Raw genomic sequence first — 14,155 nt, forward strand, 5'->3', positions numbered from 1 at the left:
CCCTTCAGCTCACCCCCTCCCCCGAAATTTGGAAGTATTAATGGAAGAACACTTGAGTTCTTTCTAAAATGCTATAAAGATGAGATTGCAAAGGTTGAGCTAGAAGAAGGCTTGGGAAATGACATGGAGATGGGCGAGTGTCTGGGAAATGTGATCTGCCCAGTTTGATCAGACTGCAGGATGTTGGGAGATAAGGATGAAAACCTGAGCTGGGAAACAGACCACGGGAGACCTCTGAGCACCTGAGTGAGGACTTGGCATTTGTGCTTTGGGCAACCAGGAGTCAGAGCTAAAATACAGCCGGTGCTGTGCTGGGGCTGAATTCACCGCAAAATCACAGTGAGGGCAGTGGGGCAAAGCAGAGGCGGAAACATCCGCAGAGACGGTCCTCGCTTGAGGGAAGCAGTTGGGACTATAAAGGACTTGGGCTGTCCTAGTCTAAGTACAGTTTAGGGCCTTTAGCAAGTGATTATACACGGTGACCTGTACTTAAGATAAGGAAAGGGTATATATGACTTAAGCCTATTTTAATGGAAAGGAGCTGTTCAATTCCGGGGCAAGGCCTGTTAGGACTTGGCCTTTGAGTACGAGTACGAAGAGAAGCCATGGCGAATGTGATCAGAGCTTTGCTCTAAGAGTCTGCGGCATCCTGGCAGGCACAGGACAAAGACCTGCATTTCGGTGCTGGCGATGGATGACAGGAGAAAGACACAAGTTTGTCTGAGGGGGAAATCAGTAAGACCTGGCCTGATTAAGTGCAACAGATAAAGGAGAAAGTCCAGGAGTAAAGTCTTGAGTCTGAATGATGAAATGATAGCAGTAACAGGGAGTAAATGAATAAATGGGGTGTCTTTTTAAACCAAGAGTCATTTTGCTATTTAAAACAAATTCTGCTCAAGTCAATAATTCTATTCATGTCATATTTTTGTTTACAACTACATTTCTAACATTTAAATATTATACAGCTCATTTTTTCAAATAGTAGGAAAAATGAGAAATTCTCACTTTAACACGTTAAGCACCATGTCAGTCACCGGTGACTGAAACGGAAAAGAAGACAAAACAGGCTTGGCGCTAACGTGTTAAAGAAGAATCTATCCTGTCTAGTAACACTTCGGAATGCTAGCCAACTGTTTCTCGTAACGTAAGATGTAGGCATTTCCAAAAGGCAGAAGTTCATTTCTACAAAATAAACACTATGTAAACCGTGAAAACAAGAAATACATAAAGAAACATTAAATAAAAGATTTTACTTTTATTTAAAATAAAATGCATTTATACAGTCTTTAAACCATGGGTTATTGGACAATACTGGTAATCTACCCCTCCCTGGCACCCTTTTGGGCCATGTGAGCTAGGAATTTTTTTGACTAGCACCAATGCAGACTGTAACAGCGCAACAGACCAGAACATGGCCAGTCCAGGCATCAGAGTTAAGGACATTGTGGCAAATCATGACTATATTGAAGTCATTCTTAATTTAGCAGATATTAAAACTGCATATTAATCATATTTTTAAAGCATTTAATTAATGTAAAGATGCTACATATCTACGCCATTTGCTAGTTGTGAGTAATTTTTTAAAAAAAAAACTGTACAATTTTATAAAATTTGTGTTTGTACATTAGTTACACAAAATGCATACTTCATAGACCTTTACTTCATATTGTAATGCAAAAGTTGCATATTTTAGGCAGACAGTGAATATGCTGGTGAATACTAAGTGTTGTAATACAATATGGTGTAAAAATAAAAACACAAGACAATATACATACATGCTCATTCAAGGACAAAAACAAATAAACCAAGTGTAACAGACTAATAGCATTTTCCTTCAAGGTTAAACAATGACACTATTAAATATCAGGCATCTTTTGTAGGCCTGATTTATTGGGGGGGGGGGGGGGGGGGAGGAGGTTTCAAATGGCTACCAGAAGTATGATTTTAAGAACACTAGGTCAAATTAAACATACATTAAAACACATGCATTAAACATGATAAATAGACTTCATATAGTTTAAGCCCTGGATAGCTGTAAAGTAGATGGCTTGAGTTTCTTAGTTTGGCTAGCTTACATCAGTGATATTTCGTTCCTGACTTGCCCACTACTTTGGTTTTCAATTCTTGGCCCTAAGGAATGTGTGCCATATTCAAGTTCATATACTGTATCATGATAGCAGGTTATAGTCGTGCTTGTTAGTGCACATATTAACTGGTCTGGTAAGGCAAATAAGTTTTCATGATAAAATGATAAATTTCAAGCTTACTTTATTAAGCAGCATATAACAAACAACAGCTTTTAAAGTTAAATATTGTTATGGCCATGGAGTTTCATTACACAGTACTTCAATTCACACCCAACCACTGGTAAGTTTGTAGAACATCTCTTCATCTAAACTCTCATTTTGGTCTTTTGCCCGTGTTGAGAGAAATATGTAGCCACCGATGAATTCATGAACCACTTTGCAATCTACTTCAGTACAAATGAAGGACAATCGGACTTCATCTGCAAACTCTACAGTGACCTGGAACAAAGACAGAGAACCGTTAAGTCCCAGTAAAACTCCAGATGAGTGGGTCCCAGCGAAGGTCTGCTCTATTATAAAATACTTGATCCTCAAATACTCTTTTTTAAAATCCTAAACTAATAATGCCTTTAAGTCCAAAAGCATAAGTAAAGGTTATGAGCCTCTCCCCCACGCATGTTCTGAAAAGGAAGGCAAGGGGTTTAGGTCATTAAGTTCCCAATGGTCTCTGGTGATTCAATTAATGAGACTGTCTCTCTCCAAGGCCTGGGAGAAAATCTACTTCCTGTGTTTAATTTAATATTTGCTTTAGATATTTAACCTTTAGGTATCATGTTTAAATATTTCAGAAATATGAGATTCTTAATGAAGTAATAGGAATTGATGCAACAAACCCAGAGATCTTAAAACAAATGATTAATTAGTGAAAGATTCTGTTTATTTTAAATGATAGCAATGCATGTATTCTAAGGCTAGGGGCAGCGTGATATATGGTAGGAGAAGTGCCAGGTTTTAGCGCCCTCAACAACTGTTTGAATCCTGATTCTGTTACTAAGTGTGTGATCGTGGACAATGACAGCCCTTAGGCCTCTACGTTTTATGCCCTCATCTGGAAAGTAGGGACAATCCATCTACCTCACAAAGCTGTGCTGAGCTTCAGAAATAGGGTACAAATGTAAAACATCTAATATGCCTGGCACAAAGCAGGCATTCATTAAAGAGTAGCTGCTATTGTGAGTGAAAGGGATTTATCCATTATAGAAAGACAACCTTAAACAAGATAAGCCAATATTCCAAGTAGATCATTATGTTCTTAGAATTTTAATAAATGGGCTAGCTATGAAATAGGCAAGTTTAAGTGGGGAATGAATACCTAACCGTGTTTTATACTTTAAGAGGTAAAGGTACATATAATCCTCAGAACTTATGGGGCTTTTTATCCTTACATTTACTAATTTTTTTAGCAGTCTTCCAGTAATACCGTTGCAGCTTACCATTTTGATTTCCCAGTTTACATTCCACTGTTTCATGTTACTGAAACGCCAGGTTTTAATTGCGTCTCCTGTGCTGGCATCCATCCTGATCAGCCTGTTGTATGTAATTCCAATAAGGTCTTCTTTTTTGCCCCCTTGGAACCTACAGCATTAAAAACATATTAGGGGTGAGGGGACATGTTGGCCTGTGTTTCTTCCAGATGTGCACGTTAGCTCTAAAAAATAGTGCCAATCTTATACAATTAAAAACAGAAATGCAATCATTTTGAATGTTTAATGTAAAAATTATAAGTCTAGAAAACATATTCCAACATCTTTAAATTTTACTGTAAAGTAGGTTAATGGGTCTCAGTTGGTGGCTTTAAAAGGTTTCATTTACTTATGTGAAGTAGATGAAGTAAAAAGGCACAGATTGAGGTTTACCCGTAGGTGCTCAGAGAACCACTGACCTTGCCATAAAGTGTGTGATGCCAAACTCCGGCAAGGACTGCCACGCTTGAATAAATCTCATCTTGGCTTCAATTAGACTCATCTGAGCTACATTCTGATGGGCCTCCAAAATTCTCGCTGTTATCTAAACATGATTGAACATCAACATCACCTTAACAGTAGACAGTATTGTTTCATGGTAGATTCAAGACAAAGATTAAAAAAACTGAACTATGTGTCCCACCCCAAAATCCTATGTTGCAAGAGTTGAAATTAAAAACCTACATTTGGGAATTTTAGTAAAATAACTTTTCCAAATAAACCTTGATATCTTTCTTCTTAATTTCAGTTTCCATATATCATGAAACAAAAAGTACTATTAGGAATACAAAACTGCCACTCGACACATTCCAAGTACACACATGTCTGATAACTATTATAAAAGGGCATGTTGTAATCCTCACATACACGGGAAGTTTTAAATTTAGCATCAAGATATATGATCAGAATGAGTACCTAGAAGACAAGTTTATAGAAGAAATATTTATTACCATCATAATTTTAAAGTTTTTCCAAAGGAATCATTAGAAAAGTTCAATTTTAATTTAAATTATACTCACTTCGGGAAGGCTACTCCCATAAGGAATGGAAGGAAAATACATGAAGGGAGATTGTAGCTAGGGCTTTAATATTTTCATTCTTTTTTTTGGTAAATAGGAGAACTTACCAAGTCTCTTATATAGCCTGGCTGTAGATGGCAATGCGAGGAAAAGAAAAAAGAAGCAGAAAGAAAAAAAGGCAATCAGAAAAAACGGCAATGAAGCAAAGGAAAAGTTGCGGTAACCTGCAAACCAAAATTCCAGCCAAAAACCATGCAAAAGTTACTGTAGGTGGAAACCAAGCAAAGTAAATGCAAGCATGAGAATGAGAGCGAGGAAGCAGTGGTTATTTCCATTTAGAATACTGAGAAACACTCCACGTTATTCTAGGTTGTTAAGTATTACTAAAATTAAGGGTAGAGAAAGTTGAGGGAGAAAATTAAAAGAGCAAATACCTTTTCCCCATCATGTACCAGTTCTTACTGGTTAGGGTAAAACTAATTATTTTAGTAGCAAAATCAAAATTAATATTTAAAAGCCTTCAATATTGTCTCAGATTGAGTCAGATAACATGATCCATGCACCGCTCTTCAGACATAAGTTGAAGGCATAACATAGGTAGGGCCCACACTATTTACACAAGAAAAACAAACACCTCAATTACCATCTGTTTTTTGCATCCTTTTTCCTGGAAGGGAAAATAAAGAGATGCCATACACTACACTAGGAATGGTCGCTATAAACATATTAGTCCATTGCAGTCTGGATTAACATGGATAAAACCATGTTAATAGTTTGGGAGTCATATTCATGTGAAAATATCCATAGGAAGTTTAATTAATATGTAGCTTTGAAGAATTCAAATAGATTTAAATATAACAAAGGCTAGCCCAACCAGCATGGCTCAGTGGTTGAGCATCGACCTATGAACCAGGAAGTCACAATTGGATTCCCGGTCAAGGCACATGCCCCATGTGCAGGCTCAATCCCCAGTGGAGGGCGTGCAGGAGGCAGCCAATCAATGATTCTCTCATCATCAATGTTTCTATCTCTCCCGCCCTTTCTGAAGTCAATAAAAAATATATTAAAAAAACATATATAACAAAGGCTATAATGATGGACCCAAAAGAAAACAATGCACTTATTTCCTGGTAGGGATGAATGAACCCAGGCCTACATACCTTCCTAACTAACTCCTAAAGGCCACTGGATTATACAGGTTAAATAATTACTGAGCACTTTGTCCAATGACCCCGGTAAGTGATAGGGCAATACATGGTCTCTACCTTCTGAGAGCAACATGTAAGTCTAGTTAGGGAAAGGAGGATTAAAAGAGAATGTGTGCCCAGCTGGTATGGCTCAGTGGTTGAGTGTAGACCCATAAACCAAGAGGTCACTGGTTTGATTCCCAGTCAGGGCACGTGCCTGGGTTGCAGGATTCATCTTCAGTGGGGAGTGTGTAGGAGGCAGCCAATTGATGTTTCTCTCTCATAGCCGATTCTCTCTATCTGCCTATCCCTTCCCCTCTCTCTAAAAATCAATAAAAACATATTTAAGAAGAATGTGCATCTGATAAGATGCCAATGTGGGAGACAGGCTAGAAAAATCCTTAACTACGACTACACACACCCTGCCGTCCTGCCAGTTAAGGACAGTCAAACATAAAGTGTTGAGAACTTTTCAAAGCGAAAACCTACCATTTAAAAAATTTCTAAGAAAACAATACCTAAACCCAAATTTGGCTGTTTTGATAACTATACTTTAAGATCCTTACCCACTGATACTTGATAGTGAAAATACGATTGCTAAGATTTGAATTTACTCATTGCCTTTGAAGGCAAATGAATCTACTTTCTGAAACAAGTTTCTTTTCAAATCTTAAAATGAAATTACTAAGAATAAAAATAAGTAAATTAGTATTTGATTCACTTTGCCTTTTAATTTACAATCTACATTCCACAAAGCTCCCCAGGGAAGCATTTCCTCCATTCCTTACTACTCCCACATCGTAGGACTGTGTGATAAACAATTTCCATGTCGCTTACACAACCTCAGAAACCTAAAGAAATACTTGGTGATTAAAACTCCCAAACATTTTAAATTTCTACTTAAGTGGCATTAGACTCATATGATAAGCATTGTATTTAAAGTTGAGAACTACTAATTGTTCTGGGCCTTTTCAGTAATGTTTCCAAATTATTTCTTAAAAGATCAAAATGATACTAGATAAAATATTTATTTTAAAGATCTTCACTCCCCACCCCCATCCTCCAAACTGCAGCTTTTCCTTTTATGGCAGGATGTTTGGTGTAGAAAACACTGGGGTTACCCCAAGTGAAATTCCCCTGCAAGAAACCTTTTTATGTTGTTTCCGAAGAACCATTTTCCTAAATAGCAATCCTTTTATAGTATGAATTTCCAGGAAAGGAATTCTAAACAAAGTGAACAAAAGCAGTACATTTCAAGGAAAATTTGCCAAATATTGCCATTTTATGCAAACCTTGGTTAGGTTTTGACTGTTTAATGTTAAGAAAAGGTGATGTTTAAATGTAGACTATCTCTACCTTGTAAATTTTACTTCCAAAGCTGGAAAAGTCAACGTCAACAGCAAAAAGAGTCAATATAGCTTTTGGTGGGAAATGAATCAACTGCATGAATTAAGGAACACAAAGCATTAAGGCCATATTTAATTCCTGTTAACAGAGTGGTTTCCTCAAGTTGTTTAGAATAAATATACTCCCAACTATTCTATCTCATTAGCTGTCATATTAAGATGATAAAGGTAACAGTGCTTGCTTCAGCAGCACATATACTAAAATTGGAACGATATAGAGAAGATTAGCATGGCCCCTGCGCAAGGATGACATGCAAATTCGTGAAGTGTTCCATATTTTTTTAATAATTAAAAAATGATAAATTTTAAATTATCAATTTAAACTGACTGAAAGCTATTTATTTCCAATTTTATATTCTAACCACCTGGTGACATTTAGACTTCCAATTAAGACTAAAAAGTTTTGTGTAAGAGGAGAAACTAAATTTAAAGTACGTGCACAAAATTGTAAAACCAACCAGCAGAAAGCGGTAGCTGGAATAAAATGAATCAAGTACCTGCTTGTTCTTGTACTTTTTTAGGTAGCGAGGGGACACCAAGCACTCAGGATTTATATCCGTTGTGATCTGCTCTGGTATTAACTGAGGATCTGGGTTTAAATGCTGCATCTTCAGGAAGGAAAGAATATTCTGAACTTCCAGGTTGTAAGAACTGTCCGCCATGGTCTTGCCCTTGGAGGCCAATCTGCAGGCTGCCATCCAGTGGGCATACTGCTTTTCCTGTTGAAAAGGAATACCGAGGTGTGAGCTGGATGTCAGGATGGGTCCTTGGAGCATAAAACATAAGGATGACTGGATAATTCACTAAGGAACTGGAAAACTCACATTGTCACAACGAAGCCAAATTTCATTCATGCCCTCTGCAACTGGGATCAGGAGTTTGATGTTAAATTTTTGGCCTGAAATGTTTACATCTGGGGTGACCTCACATCCTGTAAAAAAAAAAATAATAATTATTATTATTAAAATAGTTAAATTTACTTTTAAGAAATCCCAAGCCAATACACGGATCCCTCATCTTAATGGCATCATCTTATCATGTAGAATTTTGCTGTTGTGGAATCTATAAATCAGGGAATGAATTCTTTTTTTAAAAAATATATATTTTATTGATTTTTTTACAGAGAGGAAGGGGAGAAGAATAGAGTTAGAAACATCGATGAGAGAGAAACATCGATCAGCTGTCTCCTGCACACCTTCTACAGGGGATGTGCATGCCCCTGACCGGAATCGAACCTGGGACCTTCAGTCTGCAGGCTGATGCTCTATTCACTGAGCCAAACCAGCCAGGGCAGGGAATGAATTCTTTATGCCCAGGGATTTTGTTTGGATGGAGCAGAATCAGAGAGATCTAATCCAGAGAGGCAATGGCTCAGAGGTTGTGGCCTCACAATCCACAAAACCCGAAGAGAAGGAAAGGGTCCTACTGAAAAGACATGACCAAAAACCACAACTTGCACTCCCAACGAGTTTTGGTATGTGCTGTTTTAGTATCATTCAGTTCTTTGAATCTTTAGTTATTTGGGATTTCTGTTTCTAAATGTATAGGAATTTTAAACTATCGTTCTTTAATTATTTTCTAACTTAATTGTGTTTGGGTTAGAAAAAAAAAAAAGACTTTTATTATGCCTTAAAAGTGTGTGAGGGGGATTAGCCAGTTTAAGCTAGAGTCCTATACGGAGCCTCTTCAGAGCCCTGTGATTCAACTCTTTTAAGCATTAGCTGGTAGCTTTCCAGGAGAAAACACAGGTTTACTGAACATATACCCAGTTAGATAATGGGGTATTGGTCGGCATAAACAAGTAGTGACCAGTGTAATATAGTGGAGAGGAGCTTTCTCTACCATTTAATAATTATGACCAATTTACTTAACATTTCTAAGCCCAAATTTCCTGCCTTTACCTCACAGGGATGCTGTAAGGGTAAGTCAGACAATGTACATGTCAAAGCTTGCTAGAGGGAATTCCAACTGTACTGAGTTCACGTCTCTCGGTCAGGGCACATACCAAGACTGTGGGTTCGATCCCTGTGCAGGAGACAACAGATCGATGTTTCTTTCTCTCTCCCCCCCCCAGCTTCCCCTATCTAAAATCAATTTTTTAAAAAGGTGTCTTTGTTTCCTACTTACTTCTCAATAACTGTAACTTTGACTCTCACACTCAAAACTGCTGAATCTATTCTTAATCAAGGCCACCGCTCCATGTGGCTAAATCCTAGGGAAGCTAACAATCTTTATCTTTTCTGTAGCATTTGATGCTGAGTTACTGTGTCTTTTTTGAATCAACTTTTACCTTAGCTTCTACTGTATATTATTTCTATAATCTTAACACTTTTTTGTTTCCTTTACAAGCTTTTCTTCCTCTAATATGCACAGTCCCTTAAAAATGAGTCTTCCGCAGGTTCTGTTCTCAGCCTTCTTATATTTTAGACAGTCATTCCAATGGCTACATTTACCACTCATGCTAACTGCTACCATAGCAGTATCTGCAGCATGGATCTCTCCCATGATCCAATGGCCTACAGGTTATCTCCAAAAAGATATCCCACAAATACCTCAAATTTATTTATTTATTACTAGAGGCCCGGTGCACGAAATTCGTGCATGGGGCGGGGAGGGGGGGAGGTGTGTGTGTCCTTCAGCCCAGCCTGCACCCTCTCCAATATGAGACCCCTCGAGGGCAGTCAGACATTGCTCACACAATCCAGGACTGCTGGCTTCCAACCGCTCGACTGCCTGCCTGGCTGATTGCCCCTAACCGTTTCTGCCTGCCAGCCTGATCACCCCCTAACCACTCCCCTGCCAGCCTGATTGACACCTAATTGCTCCTCTGCTGGCCCGATTGCCCCTAACTGCCATACCCTGCCAGCCTGGTCACCTCTAACTGCCCTCCCTTGCTGGCCTGGTCACCCACAACTGCCCTGACCTGCCAGCCATCTTGTGGCAGCCATCTTGTGTCCACATGGGGGCGACCATCTTTGAACACATGGGGGCGGCCATCTTGTGTGTTGGAGTGATGGTCAATTTGCATATTACCTCTTTATTATATAGGATTATTTTTCATCCTCATCCGAGGACATTTTCATTGATTTTTAGAGAGGGAAAGGGAGAGAGAGGGAGAAACATCAATGTGAGAAACATCGATCAGCTGCTTCCTACACACGCCCGGACAAGACCTGGGGATCAAACCCGCAACCTAAGTGTGCGCCCTGACCGAGAATCGAACCTGCAACCTTTCGGTGTATGGGACAATGCTCCTACTGACTGAACCACACCAGCCAGGGCAAAGTACCTCAAATTTAACATATCCCAAAATTAAACTCATCTTTCTCCCCAAACTTAGCTCGTGTCTCTTCCCAATCTCAGTAACACCCTATCCACCTAACTGCACAAGCTAGAAACAAGTCCTTTCCCTCTGGCCCCTCCCAAATCAATCACCTAGTCTATGGATTGAACTTCCTCAGTATCTCCTGAATTTGTACCCTTTCTCCATCCGTACTGATAGCCTTAACTTGGATCACTAGCACTATCTGAAATTATTCCTCTAAACTGCAGCCAATATAAATATGATGGATGCTGTCACTTCAGGTTAATTTTTCAGTGGCACTTCATTGCTGCCAGTTTAAGAAACAATCTCCTTAACATTTTTATCCACTAATTCTTGCCAACTTCTCCTGCTTTTCCTCTCATGCTAGCAGAACCAGCTTCAACAGCTGTGAGGAAGTATCCATCTCCTGATTACATTCTGCATCCCAGCTTTTCTCCAGGCACGTTTTACACCAGTCTCTGCCTGGAAGGCTCTTTTTCCAGCCCCCTCCTTCCTCCCCCAGATCTGAGTTTTCTCTTTTGGATCCTCAGTCCAACAGCATTTCCCCTGTGAAGTCTTTCCTAATTCTCTCCACCATTCCTGAAGACTAACTGAAACAATACCCTTACCCGCTTTGACCTGTTACTTAATTTTTAAAGTACTAGTTATTGCCTCAATTGTAATTGTTTATCTTCCCAACATGCTCTAGACATTTTGAGGGCTGGAACTACTATTTGTTCTTGCTCATGTCTCAATAGTACCCAGTAGTTTGTGGCACAGGGGTTCAATTCATATTTGCTAAACTGAATTTATTTATTTTTTAAATACATTTTTATTGATTTCAGAAAGGAAGGGAGAGATAGATAGAAACATCAATGATGAGAAAGAATCATTGATCGGCTGCCTCCTGCACGCCCCACACTGGGGTTCGAGCCCACAACCCGGGCATGTGCCCTGACTGGGAATTGATCCATGACCTCCTGGTTCATAGGTCGATGCTCAACCAACCACTGAGCCACACCAGCCGGGCTACACTCAATTTTTTAGAACTTTGCATTTTATATCTCTCAGGGGCCTTAGACCATCTAGTCCAACAGATTCATTTCTTCTCAGAGGGAGATACTGAGGTCCACATAGATTATTTTTTCCAAAACCACCAGGTTTGTTTAGTGGCAGGGCAGAGCCTTGGCCATTAGATTCTCTAGGGTTATCTTCCTCAGTGTGAGGTGCCGGCAAAGTGCTCCTTTGGGAGGACGTGGGAGAGGTGGGAGAAGAACACCTTGTGAGTTGTTCTCCACACCAGGACTTGACTTTTCAGTCATTCCGGGAGAAGACTGAGGATATAACAGGGACAGAAAGGACAGAGGCCAGAAGACAGAGCTCCTCTCTGATTCAGGAGTGGATAATCTGAGCTGAGCCTGGGTAGTTCAGGAGGTGAGCAAGAAGAAAGCTAACATGGATTCTGAGTAACAAACACTGGTTGAGACCCAAGGTTAAATTCATGTGACTAAGAGAGAAAGGCAGGGAGACTAATGAAAAGTTTTAGGAAAATTACAGAATTCCAACACTCAGGCATAGCAGTCTTCTTCCCAAGACAGAGGTTTTTTATTATTTTTTTTTACAATGCATATAACTATAAAACAGTTCAGGTAACTACTGGGCAAATACAGATAAAGTAGAGATTTGGAAATTTTGTTAAAATATACTAAAAATACCCTAATGTTCAACGTACTAAAAAAAGATCAGGAAAAACACATCTGTATTTTAAGTGATAAGTGAAATTATTTGGGGAATCATTTCTGTGAAATGAATTAGGGGACCTTTTTCTTTGGTGCTTTTGTCCAAGTTGCCTTATGTATAATAAATGTACATGTAAAATGCAACCCAAAGAGTCTGGGCTGGGCTGAAAGGAATAACCAACTCCCCGAACACTTCAGAACTGGCCTCCCGGGGGAGTGCAGCTGCATGGCAATCCCGGAGCCCGGAGCCGGGAGCTGGGAGCCGAGCAGCGTTGGTCCAGCGCCTGCCGCTCCCCACTCCTTCCTCAGCTCTGCCTCTCCAACCCTTGACGCGGCTGGGAACTCAAGGCTCATGCGAATGCATCTGTTTAGAATCTAGAAATGAGTCTGGAAAATGTAGGTTAGTTTTGTAGCCTCTGTGGTAAAGAGTATGGAGCAGTGAGGCGCCAATCTACTGCCTCCTTTACCAAGCATGCCGGTGCCACGGGTGTGGACGGTCCCTGACTTACAATGGCTCCACTTAAAATGATTTTTTGACTTTACGATAGTGTGAAAGCAATGTGCACGCAGTAGAAACTGTACTTCAAATTTGGAATTTTGATTTTTCCTGGGCTAGTGATATGCAGAATGATCAGAATGATACTCTGTCCCGATGCTGGGCAGCGCTGCAGCTCCCAGTCATATGATCACCAGGGTAAACCACCGATTGGCTGCAGTATACTATTTTGCCAGTGTTTTTTTAGTTTGTTTGTTTTTTTGGGGGGATGTACTCTGTTCTGAGCATTTTTAAGGTGGGCTAGGCTAAGCTATGATGTTCAGTAGATTAGGTGTATACATGCATTTTCAACTTACGACGGGGTTTATCTGAGTGGTTCCCAGGGGGTACAGCTTCCTAGAGGAAGTGGTATCTGAACTGGAAGTGAGCCAGGTGGCTTTAGTGAACAACATCACAATGAGAGCGGCTATCAAGAATCTACAAGACTAGCCGGAGGCCCTACAGAGAAGTCACAGCATGAGGCAAGCAGGTGTCCTCCGGCTGTAGAAGCAGCCGGCGAACCTGGAGAGGAAATTCTCCTTCCACCTGAACCAGCGCTCCAATCAGGTGAGAGCTGAAGAAGGAGCAACAGAAATAGTCTAAGACGAGAACGAAGTTATACATATAAAATATGAAAGTACGTAAGGAGTGCAGAAACTGCTGAAAAACTTCTCCTCCCAGCGAACTGCAGGGAATTGAATATTAGCTGATAGATATTCTACCGCCAGCAGCGGTCATCCCAAGGCTTACCTCTGAGGTTCATCTGGTGAGCAGGCGTGCCACTGGATTCTTCTTTGCTCTTGTAGCAAGAAATAGATGTGTCTTTAAAGGTGCACCAATACTGCTTATAACCTTTCAGAGTCAGCTTTTTTGGCCTGTGTGTCAAATAGAATGAAATAACGTTATCAATGCTTTGTTTGAGCACCAAGCTTCACAATGTTAAAAGTCTAAGGCCAGGTTTTACATCTGCTGAATCAGTTCCCCTCGGCCAGTGTGTTCCATCCAATCCTGCTGTTCCCGATTTGCCCCATTCGCTCCCAATCCCTCTGCCCGGGAGGACCTCACAAACAGCGAGTGGGCAGAGGAGGAAGACGGCAGGGCCAACATTCCAGTACTCCCATAGCTGTAGCCACTGTATCACGAGCAGGTCACACGGGAAGGGTGGGAAAAGAAAGGTGAAGTAAATGTCAGGAATTGGAAATATCCTAGGTCCTGTCAGTACCCACAGGTTCACGGTGTCTGAAGGCTGCCTCGGAGCCTCTCTGAACGAGCAAGCTTACCTCGCATGACTAAGTGAGGCAAGTGCCTGTGTCTCTCAGGGCGGTAGCTCAATGGTGACTTTAACTTGCCACTCCCATGTCAAATATAACGAAGACCAGGGCAGTCAGGAGGAGAGTAGATAAAGAAAGGTACAG

General features: G+C 40.4%; 1 protein-coding gene across 1 annotated transcript in view; it reads right to left on the bottom strand.

Moving 5' to 3' along the window:
* Nucleotides 1-1,240: 1,240 nt before the first annotated feature.
* Nucleotides 1,241-14,155, bottom strand: part of FERMT2 (FERM domain containing kindlin 2) — a 66,663-nt gene continuing 53,748 nt past the window's right edge. Inside the window, exons 10-15 of the mRNA XM_079768186.1 lie at nucleotides 13,491-13,615; nucleotides 7,987-8,093; nucleotides 7,660-7,881; nucleotides 3,970-4,094; nucleotides 3,521-3,662; nucleotides 1,241-2,525 (exon numbers count right to left, since the gene is read on the bottom strand). Of these exons, the coding sequence (XP_079624312.1) occupies nucleotides 2,352-2,525; nucleotides 3,521-3,662; nucleotides 3,970-4,094; nucleotides 7,660-7,881; nucleotides 7,987-8,093; nucleotides 13,491-13,615 (895 nt within the window). The 3' untranslated portion in view covers nucleotides 1,241-2,351. The remainder of the gene's footprint in view (nucleotides 2,526-3,520; nucleotides 3,663-3,969; nucleotides 4,095-7,659; nucleotides 7,882-7,986; nucleotides 8,094-13,490; nucleotides 13,616-14,155) is intronic.

This window comes from Cnephaeus nilssonii (genome assembly GCF_951640355.1).
Source record: "Cnephaeus nilssonii genome assembly, chromosome: 4".
In the NCBI taxonomy this organism is placed as follows: Eukaryota; Metazoa; Chordata; class Mammalia; order Chiroptera; family Vespertilionidae; genus Cnephaeus; species Cnephaeus nilssonii.